This window comes from Rhinatrema bivittatum, chromosome 15, assembly GCF_901001135.1.
Source record: "Rhinatrema bivittatum chromosome 15, aRhiBiv1.1, whole genome shotgun sequence".
Taxonomy (NCBI): domain Eukaryota; kingdom Metazoa; phylum Chordata; class Amphibia; order Gymnophiona; family Rhinatrematidae; genus Rhinatrema; species Rhinatrema bivittatum.
Genome location: NC_042629.1, coordinates 55813112 through 55836461, shown reverse-complemented (window position 1 = coordinate 55836461; position 23350 = coordinate 55813112). Strand labels below are relative to the sequence as shown.

The window sequence follows — 23350 nt, the reverse complement described above, 5'->3', positions numbered from 1 at the left end:
GGTACCAGAGGTTGCCAACAAATTGACTGAAGCACATCACAACAAAAGACCCGTTTCCTCACAGTATAAAAGATCACTTGATTTTAGAAGAAAGGTATCTAGCTACTGGTCTAGCAGTAGTTGCTATTTGAAAATTTCAACCACTGGCCTCAGTCTAATTTCTAAGTAGATTCTGCTTGGTTAACAGAACAATTTACAGGTGGCATTAGATATTGGGGGAGAATCCTCAAAATGCTCCTCTTGACTTCTCCCATCTGCTGTATTGTAGGTGAGAGCTCCAACAGCCAAGAAGACCAGTTATGCACCGCATTGGTGAATCAGCTGAATAAATTTGCAGACAAAGAGACCCTGATACAGTTCTTGCGCTGCTTCCTTCTGGAGTCTAATGCCTCTTCAGTACGCTGGCAGGCCCACTGCCTGGCATTGCATATCTACAGGTAAGGTGCCTGTCTCCCAGATGCACCAGTAGACAAAGTGGCCGGCATTGCATACTTGCATTAAGAGGTCCCACCATTGGATGATGAATATATTGAAACCATTTCCATCATATAGACTTTCTATAGAGAATCTGCATGTATTGAACTGAGAGTGGGAACAAGTCATCCTTCTGACGAGTTGACAGGCATAATCAGGATGTTGTCACCTGTTTTGACCTATAACTCTTCCTATTGGTCATCTCCGACACCTTTGTTCTTTGTAGGAGGGGGAGAGCCCCTGTCCTAATGAAAAACAAGATGCCTCAAATATTCAAGAACTCACTGAAAATGAGAGCAAAAACTCCAAGTAACTTAATTGTTTTTGAAGTTGCATAGAAGAGACTACACAAGTTGTCAGGCTTTATTATCTAGACGAGTTATCAAAGTACTTAAAACTGTAACTATTCTTCATTCCGTTTCTTTCCAAAATAGATTTTGGCAGAATTAATAGCATTCATTAGTTTGTTTGTCTGCCATATTCATTTGTAATTTGTTTTTACTTTTACTTTTCTATTAAGTTTCTGGATCATATAGGGTGATTAATATAAGTTGACATTCAGGCTCGACCCTGTTCTGCATGAAGGTGCTGGGTTTGATACTGCAAACTGCACAACTTTTATCTAACAGTTTCCTTAAACTTAGGTCCATCAGTAGGGGAAGTGGTAAATTTGATTCTTCAGCATGAACTCCAGTTTAATCAAATTCCACTTATAATAATGGCTGCAAACAAATTGACACACCAGTATAATCAGTGAAAATAGCAAAAAGGTTTTTATAGGTAAAGTTAGTTTCTACAGTTTCTAGCCAGTGATGTTGGACTGTATCTTTCAATATACTTAGATGAATTACCCTCATGCTTTTATAGATGCCATGCCAGCAAACTAGCATTGCTTTTCTATAACTTGTTCTGCCAGTTTGAGCTAACTGTTCTCTAGCTACATTTATTTCTTTTCTGTTTTGTGTAGTTCCGAGTTAACACGATTTTGCCATTTTTGTGTCTCAGGAATTCCAACAAATCCCAGCAGGAATTACTGCTAGATCTCATGTGGTCCATTTGGCCTGAGCTCCCAGCCTATGGGCGCAAGGCTGCCCAGTTTGTAGACCTTCTCGGATACTTTTCACTGAAAACACCACAGACAGAAAAAAAGGTAAATGCTTAGCTCTGGATAATATTCTCTACTAAGAATACAGATTTTTCAGCAGAATTAAATAGATTTCTGCTCTATTATATTCCTTCAGTAGTCAATATTGTTGAGATGTGTGTCCTTTCCAGGAATATAATAGATCATGGCTACCACTGTAGAGCAGGGAACGTCCTTCTCTATCAAAACAGCACAGTTTCAGTTCTAGTTCTGGTCTCAGTAGAGAAGGGTCATGCTGCTGGAAAATTCATCTTAAATATAAAATGTTTTCATATTTGACATCCTTTACATATTATGGAATGCCTTGTGTACCTGGTCACATCCATCTGTGTGTTACGTCTGCACGTGTGGAGACTTAGCATGTCAAGTTTCCTAGCAAAGGGAAGGATTTGTGATGGAGGTCCCTTAGGACCTGCACTGATTAGGAGCGTCCCATTATATGCACCTGGAATAGGTATTTGGAATTCAGGTCACTGAAGGTCCCTTCCAGAACTTGAGGTTCTGTGAGTCTTTCTGAAGAGCTCCAGGAGGAGTGCATTTCCCTTCCCTTCCAGACCATGAGGCATGAAATGGGGATCTTCATGTCTGTTGAGATTTCTTATTTTGTGTTGAGACTTCTATTTTCTCTAGTAAGATCTCCTTTTCCATGCAGTCCTTGACCTGACAGGCAAGTAGTAGCCTGCTGTAGTTTGCAGTTTCTGGCAGCTAGAAATAAACAGGTTTACTTGCTGTATACCCCAAAGTGAGACTTAGAACACATACTCTTCCAGACTCACAAGAAGGTATAATGGTATAAAATTCAGCAGTGTCATTGGCCAGAATGTGCCCTGATGGGTCCTTCTAACACTGCCCACAGAGAACTAGCCCTTTAGTTGCTAGAACTCTCTAGGTTTGGCTGGCAGTACAGAAGAATCAGATCTGTGCCAAGACCCTCTCCCAGCTTTATACATCCTTGTGATGACTTTCTGTCCTGAATCTCCCCAGGCACTGCCTAAGTATAGTGAAACTTATCTAGTTAGTGTTAACTATATGAACCTCTCTTTTTTTTAACCCATTGGCTATTTATTTGTAAATTAAATCTTTTTTATGTTCATTGTTCCCTAGTATTTATTATGTTTTAGTTTGTTAGCTCAGTCCCTGTGAAGGATTGACAATACCAGTTTTTTTTTTTGTCTTGTAGGTGCATTTATAGCAACTGTGTAACCCTTGAGCTTTGTGGGGTCTGAGTGTCCTTAGAAACCATCAGGAGATAGCTTGTAGACAGCTGTCTTGCCCAGAGGGAGCTCAGTGAGCAGGAGGTTGCCAATATATGTGCATTTGCGGTTGGAACCTGGGCAATGCTTGGCATGACTTCCAGGTGTCCATAAGGTTAATCCTGAGTGGTTGTGAGGGGGTAACGCTAAGGTTTTACATAACACTATGCCTCTCAGCTGCTTCCATTTGATATGCCTCCTGTTTTTCCCTTGGGTAAGACAGACTTTTCTGAGTGTCTGTATGCTATGGAGCTGCAATGTTTTCTTTCAAGAGAAACACTACCCTGAATGTGGCAACACCTTGTTTGATTCTGTATCTTTCTCTCCATCCTGTGAGATGCATTGCCTTATCTCTGTGCTGGTAGTTATGTCTGAGCCACCTTTATTTCCATTGTAGTCTTTTGTTCTTTTGGGAGATATGCTAGATCCTGCATGCATTTGCTGATTAAATCTGTGTTTGTGGGAACATAACCTGAATGTTTAATATAGAACCTGCATCACAGCTTCAGCCAACAGAAATCCTCCAATCTTTATTTTTTATGTATTTGATTTATTTGATTTATATTCTGCCTTTCAAAACACTTCAAAGCAGATTACAGTTAGCTACTGTCTTGAGTATAGCTTGAACTTCAATTGAAAACTGGAAGAGTGAGCAGCTTCGTTCCAGATAATCATTTCAAATTTTTTGGTAAGGCTAGTTGCCTTGGGTAATAGTTTTTCAGGAGGAAGAAGCAAAAAAGATTCATACTTAAAGGCATCAGTGTTTTTACTCAGCTTTGGCAGTAGTAGAGCTTATTTCAATTGAATGGGCTTCCATACTTAGATTTGTTTTGTGACTGTTTCAGCCAGGATGCTCAGTGCTTAGCAGGGCTTTTGTGTTTAGCAATTCTTGGTGATGCAGAGATTGTAATCTGAAAAACAATCAGAAGATCTGATTTGAAATCAGGTTAGAAGAGGCCAAGAATTTTGGCAATAAACTGGAAAATGTCATCATGGGTTTGGAGCAAGTAAATGAAGGAATAGGCATTTTGTATATAATTAAGGATAGTTATGTGATAAGTACAGGAAGTCCATGATGTAAGACATTTTGAGTTACAATGATTCTGAGTAACTTTTCTAAACTGACACCAGTTATCAAACTTACAACTCTTGTTTTGACTTTAAAACACTTGATTGAGTCTCAACAGGGACAAATTGGTGTGCTGACCATGAGCATCCTATAGGACATTGCACCGACAGTTTCCTGGCCAGTAAAAGGTTTAGAGAGTGGTTTCCTGATGTATGATTTTATAAATTGTAATATTTTATTACACTGCTTTGATTAATGGCCAATATTAAATTTAGGAAAGTGGTTTTTTGATGATTTATTTGATTTTATTACTATTTTGATTATTGTATGTATTTTATGGCTTATTATATATATTTTATATACTGTTTTGAAGTTCTGAAAATTGGTATATCAAAATTATTACCGTTACCAAGCCTGCCCTGCAAATCGATGAGCCCCCTTCTTCAATTCCAACTCAAAATTAAGCCCCTCTCCACTCCCACTCTTCAACCCAAGGACTCCCTCCAAAATCATGGTAGACAGACAGGAGGACATAAAATCTCCTCCTATCCGCTTACATTCAGCATTGCTGTGACCGAAGGAAAGATTAAGTTCTTCTGCCCACTCACCTTGTCATGACTTTAGGAGCACCCTTGGGTTTTGAAGGGTGGGAGTAGAGTGGTTTATTTTTTCAGTTGGGTAGAAGGAGACTCCGTGATTGACAGGAATCTGTATTCCAATGGGAGCAGGAGGAGGGGCTTGTGACTTAAGGGAGCTTTAGCTTTATTTCAGTGGGAATAAGGAAGGAGGGAGGTTGGGGATGAGCGCTGGTAGAAAAATGGGGCTTTTTGTTATGTTTTTTTATTGGAAGTAAGAGGAAGGGAGATGATTTTCTTTTTTTATATTAAGGATTTGGGAAGGGTTGGACAGCCAGATTTAGGCTTGCTATTGCATCACCTTGATTTGGCTGGCTAAGTTAGGTGGCTGGTGCTGAAAGCACCAGCAGCCTAACTTTATCCTTGTAATCTACCCCACCCCCAAGACCCATTCCATATATGGCCTTCTAAAGTGAGGTACGTAGTAAAACTTATGCGGATAATGTTAATTGCTCAGTAGGGGAAGATTTTAAAAGGCTTTGATCTAACTGGCTAAGTCTTTTCTCGGCCAGCTAGTTCCCTTTGAATATTGGCCTCAAGGCTAATTTTTCATAACTTGGTTACCTTGAAACCAGACCTATATGTGGTTCTGAAGGACAGGAATTGAGAACCCTTGAATAAAACTGTCAGAACTGCTAGATTCTTTGTTCTAACATGTTTCCCTTTTGGTTATAGTTAAAGGAGTATTCCCAAAAGGCTGTTGAAATCCTGCGAACTCAGAACCACATTCTTACTAACCATCCCAATTCCAACATTTACACGTAAGTTTTTTTACTTACTAGAAAGCAAATCAGAAGTCAGTGTTCGCATGGTTCTTTCCTAATAGAATGGTCTGTTACTCTCAACAGCACATTGTCTGGATTGGTGGAGTTTGATGGTTATTATTTAGAAAGTGATCCTTGCCTTGTTTGCAACAACCCAGAAATACCACTCTGTGTAAGTAATTATTTATGCCAAGTTTTACATGTTGTACTTCATCAAGATTGGCACTGCTTTGCTGTTAGAATTCATTGTATAATTTTTGTCTTTTCTCATTCTTATATTTCTTATATATTAACTGAACCATCAGGTTTTTTCATCAATTAGTCATTATATTAGAGTTCTTTGTAACCGGATCATTATTGGCACTTCTATAACGTAAACTTTTTTTTTTTTTTTAAACTATTTGTGCCTATTTTGTAAACCATTGTGATGGTAAATAACTTGACGGTATGGAAAAGATTTTAAATAATAAATAAATATGTATCAACAGAAAAAGACAGACATTTCACCATTTAGTATATAAAAAGAAATATTTATGGTTTACAATTGAGATTGCAGTTCTTCAGTTTACCTATTTACTGTATGTCTCTTCTATTTCTTCAGAGAAGAAAGCAGTTGCTTACCTATAATAGGTGTTCTGCAAGGAAAGCACACATGGGTGACATCTAATGAAGCCTGTCATGGAAGCTTGATCTCAAAGATTCTAGAGCTTTTAGCGTACTCTACTGAGCATGTGCAGCTGTAGTCTTCTCTCTGCCCCCTAAGCAGAGCCCTGCAGTCCATGATATAAGCTAATACATGGAAAAACCAACTCATAGGGAGGCAGGAAGGAAATCATGAGGACTGACATCCTGCTGTCTTTGGAGACCATCTGTTACAAATAAGCAACTCTGCTTTCTCCAAGGACAAACAGGATGGCAGTTCTCGTGCATGGGTAAATCCCTAGCTAGAGGCTGCCCAAAACAGTGCAAAGTGGGGAAGCCCCATACTGCTTAAGGCACCACCTTTCTTCCTTTTGTTTGTGAGACAGCTGAACCAAAATGGGGTCTGGGAGGGAAAAGTTAGGTTCTACATCAGAGGCTCATAGGACAGAGGGAGAAAACCCTGATGTGCAGTATAGGCGCCTAAGGGGTGTGATGTGAACCCACGGTGAAGAGTGCGCTTTGCCTAAAAAAATAATCCGTTTCTGACCAATGATCCCTGACAAGCACTAGTAGGCCTAGATCCTTTTGGGTACAGGAAAGGGCACAAAGAACCAACCAAGAAAAGAGCTCTTGGATGAAGACTGCAGTTTCCTTTGGTGTCACAAAACACTCAAAAGCCAGTCTGAGGCTAGAAAGCACTAGAAAGTAAACAGTGGTTCATTAGTATCTGAAGAGGAAGAATAGAATGCATTTGCATAATTATGCCTGATGATTAGCTGATAGGAACAATGGACATAGAAACCAAGCAAGTTCTTAGAAGAAGAAGTGGCAGAAAGCATCAGGGTCTGTGGAAGACCCCACCTGATAAACAACTTTAAGAAAAGATCTGACCCCCCCCCCCCCCCAGGTCAGATGGCATGGAACCAAGAGTACCAAGGAATGTAAGGGCTACCTTTCTAACAGGGTCACCACTCCAAGACTCTGAGCATGGATTGTGAGCTACCAATAAAACACACAGTCTCCACACTTCCATTGACAGGCATATCCTCCTACCCGGCAGGATAAAGCTTATGTGAAAAGGAAAGCACCTTGGCCAACCAAGGAAAGCATTAAAAGCCAAAGAAACAGGGAAAGGATGGTACACAAAAAGGTGGACAATAAGACATTTCAATTCACACCACAGCAAAGAATACAAGGAGGCATACAAGGAGGGCTGTGGGAAAAGAAGCTATTAGGCTATAGAAATCAACTTTGGGCAACAGCAGGGAGTTGCCATCGAGGCTGACCTCTCTGTAGACAGGAACAACATAAACTGAGGGCAGACCTCTCTACTGAGATACAAAAACAGAGATCTTGCAAGAACCAGCCCATGTATAAATAGGACTTCCTCACCACCCTGGAAACTCAGAGGGTACCAGATCAGGATTATTCTGATAAACAGAACAGACTGTTCACCAGTCTGGCATGGGTGTTAAAAACCTATTGCTATGAGAACATAAGAAATTGCCATGCTGGGTCAGACCAAGGGTCCATCAAGCCCAGCATCCTGTTTCCAACAGAGGCCAAACCAGGCCACAAGAACCTGGCAATTACCCAAACACTAAGAAGATCCCATGCCACTGATGCAATTAATAGCAGTGGTTATTCCCTAAGTAAACTTGATTAATAGCCATTAATGGTCATCTCTGGCTGCAACCAAAGAGGGGGACCCCCTAGACACTACAAGGAATCAGAATAGCCCCCTCACGAAGCAGCCCTGCTTTACAGTAGTACAACAGTGGAATAAGTGCTCCTGCCCAATGGGCTCTTGGATCCAGCAGGGAACAGAGAGAGGCTGCCAGTTAGAAAAACCTTCCCAAGGTAGAAAAGAAGGCACCAATGGTACCCACTGTGTCTAAAGGAATCAGCGGCACTCAGCACCCGTGCCGCTCAAAGGAGTCTGCTCACTCGACAGCATCCATGGTACTCAAAGGCATCAATGGCACATAGAGCCATAGACCCACAGTGCACAATAGCACACATGGCACTGGATGGCACTTCTGGTGCTTGTTGGCACTCATGACATCACTGGCGCTTCAGGTACCTAAAGCACTCAGTGGCACCATCGGCACCCATCTGAATAGCCTTTATAGCTCTCAATGGCATCAAAGGAGCTGCCCACACGTGACAGTGTTAAATGGCTACCATGGTGCACCCGGGATACTCGTTCCCCCGATGCTTGAGGGCACCCCTGGCACTTGATAGTATCCATGGTGCTTAGCGGTGTCAAGGGCTTCCATGGCGCTCAATGGCATCCGTGTCAGCCTACAATGCCAAGGGCATCCATGGTGCTCAATGGCATAGAGAGTGGCCATGGCATAGATGGCGACTGCCAGAGCTGACAAGCAGGAGGGGAGGCTATTTTATCCAGGTCTCTAGAGGCCCGTGGAGACTAGTTCCTAGGAGTGTGGAGAGGACAAGCTCTCCCTCCCCACAGGAGCAGTCCAGTCCTTGATTCTTTTAATGCCTGATCCTCCCAGCTGTTGACAAAATGATATGGAACTCCTGCCTGAATAAGAACTCGGGCTAGGCCCCAAACCCAGAGGCCTACACAGACCACACACATGCTGCCAGTCACACCAGCAGTTGATAAAGGGACAAAAACAAACAGATTGAGAGGATGCAGAAAAAAAGCTACAGATGCAGCATTATTTATTAGGAAAAGAGATCAGACTCTGCCAAGCTGCATAGTGCACAAGGCTCACCATGTGGCTGGCAGAGATCTTAAATAGGAGAAAAAAGGGAGAAGAAAATAAATACTGTAAGGTGAAGGTATGAAAAAGGAAAAATAGGCTCTGTAAGAAAATACAGCTGCAGCTCCAGAAAAATCACAGCAGTAAGTGTGAGGGAGAGAGCAAAGCTAAATGCCGTGACCCCAGGTTGCATGATCCAAAATAACATGGTTAATGTCAGTGACAGCATGTGATTTTTACCAGAGGAAGATCATGCCAGACAAGTCTGATTGACTTTTTTGATTGACTAGCTAATTAAATCAAGGAAGAACACTTGATGTGATTTATCTGGATTTCAGCAAAGCTTTTGATGCTGTCCCATATAGAAGGCTCATGAACAAATTGAAAATCCTGAGAATGGGTCCCAGGTGGTGGAATAGATTACAAATCTGTTGCCTTACAGATAAAGGCAGATTGTCGTAAATGGAACCTACTTTGAGGAGGGAAATGCTTCAGGGATCAGTTCTGGGACTACTTCAATTCAATATCTTTGCGAGTGAGGTTGCAGAAGGGTTAGAAGGAAAAGTTTGTCTTTTTGCAGAGTGGACATAACATGAAGGAGTAGAAAATGAAAAGCAATCTAAGAAGAACTGAGTGGTTGAAAGTTTGATAGTTGCGATTCAGTTCAAAAAATTGCAGTCATGCATTTGGGGTGCAGAAATCCAAAGGATTTGTGCATATTTGGGGCCGAAAGTCTGATACATAGACTGGGAGAGAGATCTTAGGGTGATAGTGTCTGACAGTCCAATGCCAAGGAAGCAATGTGACAAAGCCGGTGGTTAAGACCAGAGATGCATAACTAACAGGAAAAAGGACTTGATAATATTGGTGAGGCGTCATCTGGAGTACTGGGTTTAGTTCTTGAGACCGTATCTCAAAAAGGATACAGACAGGATGGAAGTGCTCCAGAGAGGGGCAACGAAAATGGTGTGAGGTCTGTACCAAAAAAAATGAGATGATTGAAGCCCCTAAATATGTACACACTGGAGGAGAGACAGGGATGATATGAAGCAGCCTTTTACATACCTGAAAGGTATTAATGCACAGGAATCAAACCTTTTTTGATGGAAAGAAAACTAGAACCAAAGGGTCATAATACGAAGCTCCAAGGGGTTCAAAGACCAATGTCAGAAAAGGGTGGTGGATGCATGGAATGCCTTCCCAGAAGAGATAGTGAGCATAAGAATGGTATAAACAGAGGATTACTAGTGGCCAAATCATGGAGACAAAAGAGTAACCTTTGACTGGGGTTACCTGCACAGAGCCACAATTACCTTAAGAAAATATAACCTCACAGAGACACATCTGCATTTTACCACTCAGACAGTCTCAATCTAGAAAAGAGATAATCCAGTAATTCAAAGCCAATTGCCATATTGTAGGTTGGAAAAATGTTCGTTAAAGATGAATTGACCACAGATGCAGTGTGGGTTGTTTTTTTCCTTCCCCTGGATTATTATAGAGAGAAAGCTGCTAGACACTTAAGAAGTCTGGACTTGATGGTTTTATGATGGTCTTTCAATCTAAACCAGCTTGTAAATAAGTGGTTTTCTCATAGCCTATAGAATAGGAGATATCCCTTAATAAAATAGCCCTTGTATTTCACCTCTTTGCAGAATATCAAGTTGTCGTCTATTAAAGTAGATACACGCTATACCACCACCCAGCAAGTTGTGAAATTAATTGGCAGCCACACCATCAGCAAGGTGACGGTGAAGATCGGGGACTTAAAGCGTACTAAAATGGTGCGCACTATTAACCTCTACTACAACAACAGGACTGTACAGGCCATTGTGGAGCTAAAGAACAAGTAGGTGCATTTTATTTAATATATATATATATATATATATTTTGTGGAAGGTGAATTGGAGAAAAAGCTGTTACAGTGGGGATATGGTTTATTCAATTGGTAGATGTGTGATTTTGGGGGGAGAGGAAGTGTGTGAATTTTCAGTCAGGTGAGACATAAATATCTTTTCAATAAATCTTTGAAGAGATTCTCATTTACTGTAAGCAGTACCCAGAATGGTATTGTCTGGGAAAGAGATCTTGGAACATCCATTCCAATCACATTTTGCCTTATAATTGCAGAAATTGAAAATACACTGTCTATTTTGTCCTTTGTGTCCTTGGTAAACTCTTTTATTGCAAAGCCATGCTAGTGTTTGTATTAAATGGTATTTATTGTAGGTACTCCACAGCCCAATGCCAGTATGCAGTACGCCATTGTTTTTTTGCCATGCTCTGAATTTCCTATGGATCTACTGTATAGCAGGACAGTTCTTCCATTTTTGCTCATTTCTGGAGACTCACCTTAATATTTTGTGTGTTATTTTTCGGATACCCTCTCTTATAGACCTGCTCGCTGGCACAAAGCTAAGAAGGTGCAGCTGACCCCAGGACAGACGGAGGTGAAGATAGACTTGCCTTTGCCCATTGTTGCTTCAAACTTAATGATTGAATTTGCTGACTTCTATGAGAATTACCAGGCATCCACAGAGACCTTGCAGTGTCCACGTTGCAGTGCATCAGTCCCAGCCAATCCAGGCGTGTGTGGGAACTGCGGGGAGAATGTGTACCAGTGCCACAAGTGCAGGTCAGTTTGAAATGCTCTATGTTTTGGGATCACAGATGACATGAGAAAAAGCAAATCATGACCAAGCACATCAATTTTTATACTTAAAAAATTTAGCAGGCTTGTTTAATATTAATTTTGGAAAGTAACTACAGATTACTTATAACTTGGTTACAAAAAAAAATCATTGCATATTAGGGATGTGCATTTGTTAGTTTTTGGACGTCCATTCGTTTCATGCTTAAGTGTGTATATAATGAATGGACGAATGTACTCACACAAAGAATGGTATGCGCATCTATCTAAAGTGCATCTATTAGGTGCATACCATTCATTGTGTGTACATTTGTTCATAGTATCCTGAATTGGCCATTGCTGGAAACAGGATGTTGAGCTTGATGGACCCTTGGTCTGATCCAGTATGGCAATTTCTTATGTTCTTACGTTCTTACGCGATAGGTATCCAAACGAATGAACGCACGAATGCATATCTCTGTTGCAGACTGATAAATTCATCTTCCTGAAAAGTAATCGTTTAGATTGTTTTAGTTCTCAAAGAGGACAATTTTCAAAGTAATTGCTGCAAGTAAAAAGTATTTTACTTGTCTGGAAATTGTCTACCCTGAGTACAGCTAAAACTCCATGCCCATTCCACTACCCATATATTTTTACGCCTCATCTGGGGGCAGAATCCTGGGGGCAATTGAAACAACACATGCACTTTTGTATTTTCAAAACTATGCATGTTGTTTTTTGACCAAGAAACAATACTTGCACCAAGCAGAAGTACAAGTGTGAGCAGTTACTTTTTTCTTAGGAAATTTACTTTGAAAATTAGGGCTTCTGGTAATACCCACTTCATAGCTATATGGGCAGAATGAAAATTGCTCCCAGAAGGATTAAATCTTCCTGAGGTGGAAACAGAAAAGCATTATCTCATTAAATTGCTATTCACACTGCTCTACGTTTTTAATATATTTACCATGTCAACAGAATAAAAAATCATTTGGATAGTAAAATCTTATGAGTAGTTATTATGGAATTTGACAAAAAAAAAACCTCCTACAAAATGAGAAGACATAACAGTGTAATTCATATTTTACTTTCCTCTGGAAAACAATCCACTAACTTTTCCAAGACGTTTCTTATTCAATTTGTTCATTAGAGGTATCTAGATTATAATTTTTTTTTTTGTTTTATTGAGGAAGGCAGGGGTCACACTGAGTCCCAGGTCTAAGTCCCCGTACATAGTCACAAAATATGTTCAGCTGTGGGGCATAGATTCTCCAACAAGTGTTGAGGATAAACCTCCAGTGCTAAGTTGCAGGGGAGGGACTCTTTCCCTGTATACTGTATCAGAGGGGATAACCTGGATAGGTCTAGGTATCCATAATAAAAGGCTGGACACTGGTTGGGTGTTACAAACTTACCATAGTACTGCAGATTACCCAAGAGAATTAATTGATACCAGAGACACTTGATTCTGGTTACACATATGTCCACAAATTATTCTCAAAGTGCTCCTCTATTTGTTGAATGTACCTGTCAGTACTGGGTCCTGAGATCATCTTACTCTCCAGGGATTGAAATATTAAGTTTCCCATTGGGCAGGGGGGATATCCTGGTTGTGGTGGAATTGCTTCCTGAACAATATGCAAAGTACAGGCGTACTTCATGTTCTCCTAAATCCCAGTTGTCGTCCTCCTCTCTCTCAGTGTGGAGAGATTGGAGAGGGTTTCCAGTTGACACAAAACATCTTCCGATTCTCCTGTCCGGATGATAAATTTAGGTCTTTCAGAGTGAAAGGTCCAAGCAGCAAGGAAAAGATTAGCGCTTCTCCTTTCTTCAGCTACTGGGCAGGAAGGGTGAGTGCAAAAACATCCTTCCAAAACCCAAATGAAAAAATCTTCCCCAAAAGGCAAAAATGAGGCTCCCCTGCAGGGAGTCTCCACTGTCCTCTGGGGGCGAGACGGTATCAGCAGGTCTCGTCTACTCCTCCTATCCTTCCCGAGGCAGAACTGGGAATTCAGGTGAAAATTCCAAAAAGAAAGTCCCAAGAATCTCTTATTTAAAACTTGAGATAATCCCTACCAGGCATGTTGTCCCTGTCTGCCGCCTCCTTATTCTGTGTTACCAGGAGAGCGAGGCCTCGCAGCCAGGAATGGGAGGGAAAGCACGAGAACAAACTCTTAACTCGAAATGCCACACTGACGGCTCTCTCTCCCTGCCTTTGTGCAGACTGGCACTCAGGAGATGCTGCTGTGAAATGGTACACTTTGCCCCTAAATCCTAATTCCACGTCTTAGGCTAGAGCCATCTAGTGGTAATCCCAGGGGATCACCACGGCTGTTTCACATTTCAGGTTCCATGTCCATTGAACAAGAAATATTGAAAGCAAATCCTATGGTAATGATCAAGAAGCAGAAAAAAAGTAAAAGAAAAAGGCAAGATTTGCGTTCCATTTATATAGCACAAAATAACATTTGAGGGAAGGGGGCTGTCCCAATCAAATGTAAAGAGGAAAACATTGAAACCTTCTTAATTGCTTCAGGTCAAAAAAGATAATTATTATCCAAATTATAAATTATTATAGTAATTGGTTATTTGAACATCCTGAATTGCTGTTGTATAGAACATTAATTCTTTTCAATAGTTTTAACTTTGTTGAAAAAGAAGCCAGGGATTTTAGAAATGAGCTGTCTGATCTAGTAGGATAAAAGTGGAAATGCGGTAGGTATGGTGTCAACCACATGCTGCAGTGTACTTCAGAAGAATACCAAAATCAATAATTTCCAAAGGAATTCATACAACTGAATTGGCCATTCAATTAAGAGGGCAGTCTTCAGACTGCTCGCGTTTATGCAACAACATCCGTGGGTATTCCTTGTCCTCAGGCTTTCCACCAATTCTCAGGGAAATTACGCAATATTTTTCCTTTGAAAATTAACACTGTTACAAAATACCTGCACCTGCTACTCGCGCTCATAAAACTTTCATGGAAAAGTGCCTGCGTGGATTAGAAAATGCCTACGATTCGTCTCCTAACCTCACCTCCAGGAGCATCGCCTCTCAATCTGGATAAGAGTACACGTAATGTTCCACAATGCGCATACTTTTAGGTGGGGTTTTAATCATTTATTTATATCTCTTCGTTTCCACAGGAGTGTCTAAGGTGGGAATGGAAGAGTAATGCAATGAGTTCATTTGATAGGAAACAGCATAAAACAACAATAAATATAATTGATGTTAAAAAATATAAATCATAAAACACAAAACTCGCAAAAATGACAGCAAGATAAAATACCAAAGCCATATCTAAAATAAAATACCAACTGTAAAACTCGGCCAAATACAGTAAAATATATTTTAAAAAAGCAATAAATGAGATGACCTAGATCAATTATGTGAAGACCATCTATTTCACAGACCAGTGATTCTCAGTGCAGTCCTCAGGACATACCTAGCCATTCAGTTTTCAGGATATCCACAGTAAATATGCATGTGATAGGTTTGGGTGCAACATCTTCTTTGTATGCAGATGTGTCTCATGCATTCTCTTTGTGGATATCCTAAAAACTAGACTGGCTGGGTGTGTCCAGAGGACTAGGTTGAGAACCTCTGGCTTAGACCATTATAGCCTTTGTACAGAGGAATGTAGGGTGCTGGGACATACATGTTCCAGTGACACATTTAACTTTTAGTAAGGCCATGGGGGTCCTTACAATTAAGAGCTGGAATTAAAAGAAAACAAAATACACAGTAACATAGTAAATAATTGCATTCAAAGACCTGCTCAATGGCTTTTGAAAATTACCCAGTCCATTATATACAGGGACCTTACAATCAAGAAGGGAAATAATTCCTTTTTATTTTACTTCTGTGTCACTTTGAAATCAAACTGGACATAGAGTTGAACTTGTCAAGCATCATAAAAACTGGAGAGAGATGAACACGTTGCATCCTAATTGAATCCTTGTTTAAGCTCTTTGTTGTGTTTCCACATTTGGTTATCATCCTCTGTCCTTTACAATTGTCTGTTTTTCAGATCTATTAACTACGATGAAAAGGATCCTTTCCTATGTAATGCTTGTGGCTTCTGTAAATATGCTCGCTTCGATTTCATGCTGTATGCCAAACCGTGTTGTGCTGTTGATCCGATCGAGAATGAAGAAGACAGAAAGAAGGTAAGTCCATGTGTAATGCTTGTGGCTTCTGTAAATATGCTCGCTTTGATTTCATGCTTTATGCCAAACCATGCTGGGCTGCACTGTTCCAATCGAGAATGAAGAAGGTAAGTCCATATTGGCTTTTTTTTTTTTTTTTTTTATATCCCCAGCAAGAAGGGGAACACAAGCTTTGGTAAAGCACAGAATATCACAGAGCCCTGCAAGTCTGCTGTCACTCACCTGCAGATTCACTTGCAGCATTTCTGTGGTTGTGAAGGAGGATATAAAAATCCCATAAAATATAGTTTCTCATGCTTCCCCCCCCCCCTCCCCCCCACTCTTTTCTCACAGGCGGTTACAAATATCAACACTCTCCTGGATAAGGCAGACCGTGTCTATCACCAGCTAATGGGACACAGGCCACAACTGGAGAATCTGCTGTGTAAAGTGAATGAGGCAGCTCCTGAAAAGCCTCAGGTAATATCAAAAACACCCCAGTATTGTCGCCGTGTCACAGTACCAACAAGTGAATAACAGCAGCAACTTGTTGCTCCAAGAACTATCCTTTTATATTTAATTGCAAATTATCAAACAGTAGATAATTCTGAAACAAGTATCAGAATGTGCCAGAGTGTAACATTGTGGCTTTCAAGTGGATTAACCCGCCTAGTGACACAGACTTTGTGGACACCCTAGCTAAACCAATTTTTCTAGTAGGAGCCTTGCATGTTTAAATACTGGCTCTGTGAAAAGAATCAAAAATAAACTGCTAACATAACACCCAGAAACGCCAAACCGATTATAAACCAATTTTTGTAAGACCCTCTATTCACGAGAAGACATATTATGTGTTCAACTCGTTTCTCATAGGGGTCACTATTACTTTTAATCATTCAAAAAAATCAATTTTTGTTATCTTTTTCAAAAAAAATTTTTTTAAAAGTTACTCAACCAAATTTTGGTAATCAAAATGCAACGGATACTTATCCGCACTGAAAAGGTCCCAGGTAACCCGACATGGCCATGTTTCGGACCGCTGTCCTGCTTCAGGGGAAGAAAAGGAAACCAATTCAGATCCTTGTAACCTTGTAGAAATCTTCTTCTTGCGGCGTCTTTATTCTGTGCCGGTCAATTTTTTCGCGCAGGCTGCATTTCAGCCCGCTGTATTTCCTATGAGAAACGAGTTGAACACATAATATGTCTTCTCGTGAAGAGAGGGTCTTACAAAAATTGGTTTATAATCGGTTTGGCGTTTCTGGGTGTTATGTTAGCTCTCTAACTAGTACTCAGTTTATTTTTGGTTGTTGACATTGGTGTGGACTAGAATACACCAGTTGGTGTGAGTGGGTTTTGTTGTGTGATTGATATCTGTGAAAAGAATGCCAGGAAGTGATGTGGTTTGTACGCTCTGGTTTTTAGGACGACGTAAGCGGTGCTGGAGGAATCGCCTCCACATCAGCTAGCGTGAACAGATATATCCTGCAGTTGGCTCAGGAATACTGTGGAGATTGCAAGAACTCTTTTGATGAGCTCTCAAAGATAATACAGGTAAAATAGATCAATAATTATTATTGCTAAGCATTATACAAAGGCAAAGTTTTCTTGCACCAAAATTGCAAATCTGAATTCATTCATACATCTTTCAGAGTCTGGCTTAAAAGACTGCTCTGTTAGGATTCACTTTAGTGCACTTTGTACTTATTGCCAGCATGTAAATGGAAACTCTATTGCTGTAAAGCTTCTAGTAGCCCTAGACTATTGTAAGCTTAAGTACCTGACTGGGAAAGTCACATTATTGGTGATAGTTACTTTAGATTGCAGAATTGGTGAGCTCTAGTGACTTTCCAGGTAACAGTGATTTCATCATAATAGGGTGGGTGCAGCACACAAATCCTAAATTCCTCCCTGATGTGTCAAACTTCCACTTTAATTAGTCAGTTGTTTTGCCATCATTGTTTCCTAGGCCACATGTTCATAAAGGTGAAAAAACCTTTCTTTCCCTGAATTACAAAAGAGCTATTTCATCTACATGGAGCAGACTCAAGCCCACCCACATTTTTGTTTGTAATCTTAGTAGACATGAAATTGGGGTGACAGAATGAATGATTTCCACTTGGGTAGCAGATTGCATCTTCTCTTATGCCAGGGAGGACATGACATTAGAGGGGCATTTCAAATAGTGTAATCTAAGAGTAATGGCAGCCTTTGCAACCTATCAAGGATCTGAAGATGGCGAAACAATGTGACAAGGCGATAGCTAAAGCCAGAAGAATGCTGGGCTGCATAGAGAGAGGAATATCGAGTAAGAAAAGGGAAGTAATTATCCCCTTGTACAGGTCCTTGGTGAGGCCTCACCTGGAGTACTGTGTTCAGTTCTGGAGACCATATTTCCAAAGAGCCAGAGACAAGATGGAGGCGGTCCAGAGAAAGGCGACCAGAAAAGCGGAGGGTCTTCATCAAATGACTTATGAGGAGAGATTGAAGAATCTAAATATGTACACCCTGGAGGAAAGGAGGAGCAGAGGTGAAACTTGAAAGGTTTTAATGATCCAAAGACAACAACAAACCTTTTCCGTCAGAAAAAAATCAGCAGAACCAGGGGTCACGATTTGAAGCTCCAGGGAGGAAGACTCAGAACCAATGTCAGGAAGTATTTCTTCACAGAGAGGGTGGTGGATGCCTGGAATGCCCTTCCGGAGGAAGTGGTGAAGACCAGAACTGTGAAGGACTTCAAAAGGGCGTGGGATAAACACTGTGGATCCATAAAGTCTAGAGGACATTTATTTATTTATTTATCTTTAGTTTTTATAAACCGATGATCCTGTCCACACCGGTGTACAAGGAAGTAAAACTGTCGCCTCGGGGGCGGCTTACATTGAAACAATTAACAGAGAAACATAAAGGAGCTTAATGGAGCATAAATGAACTTAGAGGAGTTTACAGTAAAAACAATTATGACTAATTAAGTTTAAATACAAACTCTTCAGGAACTTATAATGAATGAAGAGTGAGTGGCTCGCGGGAATGACGGCTACTACCTGGAGATAATACCCTTATTCAATAAACATACACACGGTTAATGCGACTCCAACATTGCTCTAAGACTCCAACATTGCTCTAAGCTTCAACGGCAAGGGGAAATGTGGAAAAAAGGATTTGCATTCACAAAAAAGCAGGGAGTAGTTTGCTTGTTACGGCAGTTACTTCCCCAAACCAAATAAGCCTGATACTTCACTTTCAATGCATATCCAGCATAGCTCTCTGCTTCAACGGCTGGGGAGAAAGTCTGATACTTCACTTTCAATGCATATCCAGCATAACTCTCTGCTTCAGCAGCAGGGGGAATGAAGAAAAGTGGATCTATATACAGACAACAACCAACAAGGACTGAATTACATAGTCTGGGTAAACAAATAAGCATGGGTGTAGCTTGCTTATTGCGGTGGTTACTACCCCTAACTAACTAAGCTAGATATTTCACTTAGATGCAGTTCCAACACTGCTTTCTACATTAATGGTGGGGGTGGAAGGGAAATAGAACAAAAAGGTTACTAAGAGCCAAGAGGAACAGATAAGTATGAGGGAAAAAAAAGTGCGAAACTTGCTGAACAGACTGGATGGGCCGTTTGGTCGTCTTCTGCTGTCATTTCTATGTTTCTATTGAGCCTTATGCTTAGCTCCATTTGAACCTAGTAGGAAGGCATCTATTAAGGATTTGACTCTGAAGACAGTTTTTCTTGTGACAATCTTGTTCAGCGAGCAGAACGTCCTAATTATCACCCCTTTCATGCAGAGATCCATTCTTGAAGATTTTGGAAACTGGAGTGTCCATTTAGATACTACCTTCATGTTTACCAAAGGTGGTATCTGCATTTCATTTGAACCAATTGATAGATTTTCCAGCCTTCAAACAGTGTGATTCTGTGGGAAAGTCTAGGAGTCTGCATTTTTTAATGTGAAAAGAATCTTACCTAGGTACTTGAAAGTGACCAGTTCCTTCAGGAAAAGAGATTTGTTTGTGTTTATTGCTGGAAGGAGGCAAGGAGATGGTGCCTCTAAGGTGACTATCGCCAGATGGATTAAGGAGGTTCCAAGGGTTTGTTGGTTCCTGAGAGGTTAAATACTCATTTGACAAGAAGACTGGCAGCTTTGTGGGCAGAGAAACAGTGCCACCTGAGATCTGCAGGGCAGCCAGTTGGGTTTCTTTGCATTATAGATTGGATGTGCAGGCTGGATTCTGAGTCTCCTTTGGGCTGGAGGCCCTGAGGGCAGGTTTATCCAGTTCTCTCCTTGATGGACGTTGGCTTGGATACATCCCATGCATACTGGACTGATGTGGTAGGACTCAAGGAAAGAAAAGTAGCAGCTAAAAAACCTAATTTCTCCTTAGCCAGGAAGACTTGGGGGTCCCCTCACCTCTTGCTTATGGGAGTGAGCAACAGAGAATGGCTCTCTTTGCTAGGTTGTTTCAAAGTGAAACAAGTTCTCCACTGTTAGAGACAGCCGAGCTTGATGGACAATTGATCTGACTTTCCTGTGCTCTTATGTTCCCCGTTAAGAAAAAATAAATAAATAAAATAGAGGATTTTCCCAACAAATATATTTCTTCCCATTGACAACTCCCCCCCATCACCTTTTTTGTTGATGACAACCCTTAGCTAGGGAGTCCAACTTGTGTGACTCAGCAATCCTTCTTCTCTGTAACAAGTGCTCTCTGAAGACAGCAACTTTCACTAGTCATGCAAACCTATCCTACTTCCCTCCAGAACTGTTCTTGCCTCCAGTTCTAGTTATGTAAAACTGAGGAGAGTCATGGGAATACTACAGCGTGTGCACCATGAGAGGCCTTTGCCTTCTCCAGAAAGCTCTGTAAGATTCCAGCTATTTGGCACCAAGCACAGTCATGGGATTCATCTGTATGACTGGTGAGCTGCTGTTTTCAGAACATCTGTTGCAGTAAGCTTTCTGGGTACATGTTCTTCTCGTTTTCTGATTTTTCTTTAAGTGATTTATGTGAGATTTTATTGAAATTTGTACAAAAATGTTGATTTTATGCATAATAAAATTTTATACCAGTTTACTGAGATCTGATTTTCATGTTTTTCTCTATACTGATAGAAAGTGTTTGCTTCTCGGAAAGAGTTATTGGAATATGATCTGCAGCAGAGAGAAGCTGCTACGAAGTCATCGCGCACAACTGTGCAGCCAACATTTACGGCCAGCCAGTACCGAGCACTCTCTGTTTTAAGTTGTGGTCATACCTCTTCGACCAAATGCTATGGTTGTGCTTCAGCTGTTACAGAGCACTGTATAACCTTGCTCCGTGCCCTGGCTACCAACTGCACCATCAGACACATACTTGTGTCCCAGGGACTAATTCGGGAGCTTTTTGACTACAATCTTCGGCGGGGTTCAGCAGCCATGCGAGAGGAAGTTCGTCAACTTATGTGCCTTCTGACAAGGTAAGAACAATCTCTACAGTTACATTGTATAATGTGTGCACAACCTCTGTTTCCAGTGATGTCATGGCAAGTGACGTAAACAGACTCTGAAGTGGAATCTAGCTCTGGCTGCAGAGTCGATAGGACATGTTGGGTTACCTAAGGGCCATGCCTTTCTCTTTCCCTCACCCACTTCCCCCTGCAAACAGACTGGCTCAGGTCTTCCCCCCCCTTTATTCCTGCTGACTTGAGACAAGGCCCAGTCAATCCCACCTCCCTCTTTCCTGCCTTCTCACTGCCTCCCTTCCACTGCCAAAGTAGCCTGGGAGAGAGAGAGGAGGGCAGGAAGAAAAGATGGAGGGCACGAGAGGAATAAAGATGGAGAGAGAGAAATAGATGAAGACAGGAGGGGAGAGATTGTGCACCTCTTATCCTGAATGGTTCAGAGAAAAGAACATACAAAGCTCACCACTTTTCAAATAAAAAGCTTTTCAAGGTAATGGAACGTGGCCTTCAGCCCATGTTTTTTATTTTGGATAATGGGATTTTTCAGGTAAAGGAACTTAAGATTTAAGGTACTCTACTGTAAATAAGCTGTGTCGCTTTCAGCAAGGAATGGAATTAAATACATACATTTCTCAACAAAGATGGAATAACATGAAGCCTGCAATTTTTCTTCATTTAAACTGAAATTATCTGTTTTTAAGAGCTTCAGCAATAATGTATTTATTTTATTTTAAAGTATTTATTGCCCACTTATAGCAAGCCGGTAGAGCTACGTGGGTTACAACACATTAAAATGTCAGTTTATACATACAACTTCAGGGGCGGATTGGCCTATCGGGGGATCGGGCATCCCCCGGTGGGCCGGTCGCTCCAGTCACGTGGTCTGCCGTGCGCTGCCGTGACAGAGCCGCGCTCGGCAGACCACGTGATGTGTCCTGGGCCAGCCTGGGCGGTGAATACCCGGGCCGGTCGTCCTCGGGAATCCGCCGCTGTACAACTTTAAAAACATAGTAATGCATTCAGTATGTCAGTTTTTCATTCTTAGAACAGTTTTGCAATTGAGATGTTTTTTCTTATTAGTTTTCACCTGCAAAGTTCTCTTGTAAATATAAATTTTGTCTATTTAAAAAAAAGTGTATAATCTTATCTACAATCCTAAGTGGCTAACAAAGTAACATTCATAAATAGAACAAAACATATAACAGATATAAGTTAATAGTAATGTCCATGGTATCAGTGCAAGGGCTAAAAAGCAGAGCCAGGGTTTTTTTGGGGGGGTGGGGGAGGAGAAAAGCAAGGGTTTTCCCTGGCAGTTTCTGCCTGCCCCTTTGAGCTTCCAGCTCAGTCAGAGCTGGGCCTGGGGTCTGACGCCATAAGCCTTTATTTGCAACCTTTTAGACATTTTATCCTCTTTTATATTCCCTCCCAACTTATTCAGCTCATTCATTGTAGTGACCGAGGGCCATGCACCAGGGCTCCTTCCACAACCCTACAGTCATGAGTCCTAAATCCAGCCCTTATGCAGTGACTGAAGCTACCTCCTTCCAGCTTGCATGGGAAACAGAATCGATCCAGGTCCTTTCTTTGGTCCTGAACAGCACATTGCACTGAGCTACTGGAAATTGTGGACGTTTTATTGGAAACCGCCTAGAAATGTTGATAAGCGGTTTATGAATTTTCAAATAAGTAGAGCAGTTTTGATATGAGCAAAAGACCATTCTAGAAATTAGAGGCTTCCAAGGTTTTTATGATTTTGAAAATGAAAAGGGAAACATCTAGGAATATTCCACTGTTAGACTGCATGATAAAACACTGTTAGAAAGACCACCTGGCCAATCTAGTCTACTTATCCACACCAATAATCCCTACCACTTCCTCACAGATCCACTGTGTTTATTCCGTGCTTTTCTAATTCATACATAATCCTCATCTCAACCACCTCCACTGGAAGGCTGTACTGAGCACCCACCACTTTTTCTGCAAAGAAATATTTCCTTAGATTATTCCTGTATCCTACCCCCTTTCACTCATCCCATGACCCCCTTGTTCTTAGATCCTCCTTTACTTTGAAAGAGGCTTGCCTCCTGTGCATAGAAACCTCTTGAGATATTTAAATGTTTATCATATCTCCCCTCTCCGGCCTTTCCTCTAGGGCATTGGTTCTCAACCTTTTTCTATTGGGACACCCCTAGCAGTTAATGCTTACAAGCATGACACACTGAACACTTGACCATCATGGGGATAAATGGAAACATATACCCTGCATCCATAGGAACCTGCCCCCCCCCCCTCTCCCCTGGTCCCCAAACAGTGGATGCAGAAAATATTTCCCCATACAATTCACCATATAAAAAACATAATCTGATTCTGGTACTATCTCAGTAACAGAAACACAAACTCCCTTACTACC

At 41.1% G+C, this 23350-nt stretch overlaps 1 protein-coding gene across 1 annotated transcript in view; it reads left to right on the top strand.

The window, feature by feature from the left end:
* Positions 1 to 23350, top strand: part of UBR4 (ubiquitin protein ligase E3 component n-recognin 4) — a 351227-nt gene that overhangs the window by 224849 nt on the left and 103028 nt on the right. The window contains 10 exon segments of the mRNA XM_029579045.1: positions 269 to 437; positions 1480 to 1624; positions 5251 to 5336; positions 5424 to 5511; positions 10369 to 10562; positions 11109 to 11348; positions 15373 to 15511; positions 15845 to 15970; positions 16913 to 17041; positions 20612 to 20955. Of these exon segments, the coding sequence (XP_029434905.1) occupies positions 269 to 437; positions 1480 to 1624; positions 5251 to 5336; positions 5424 to 5511; positions 10369 to 10562; positions 11109 to 11348; positions 15373 to 15511; positions 15845 to 15970; positions 16913 to 17041; positions 20612 to 20955 (1660 nt within the window).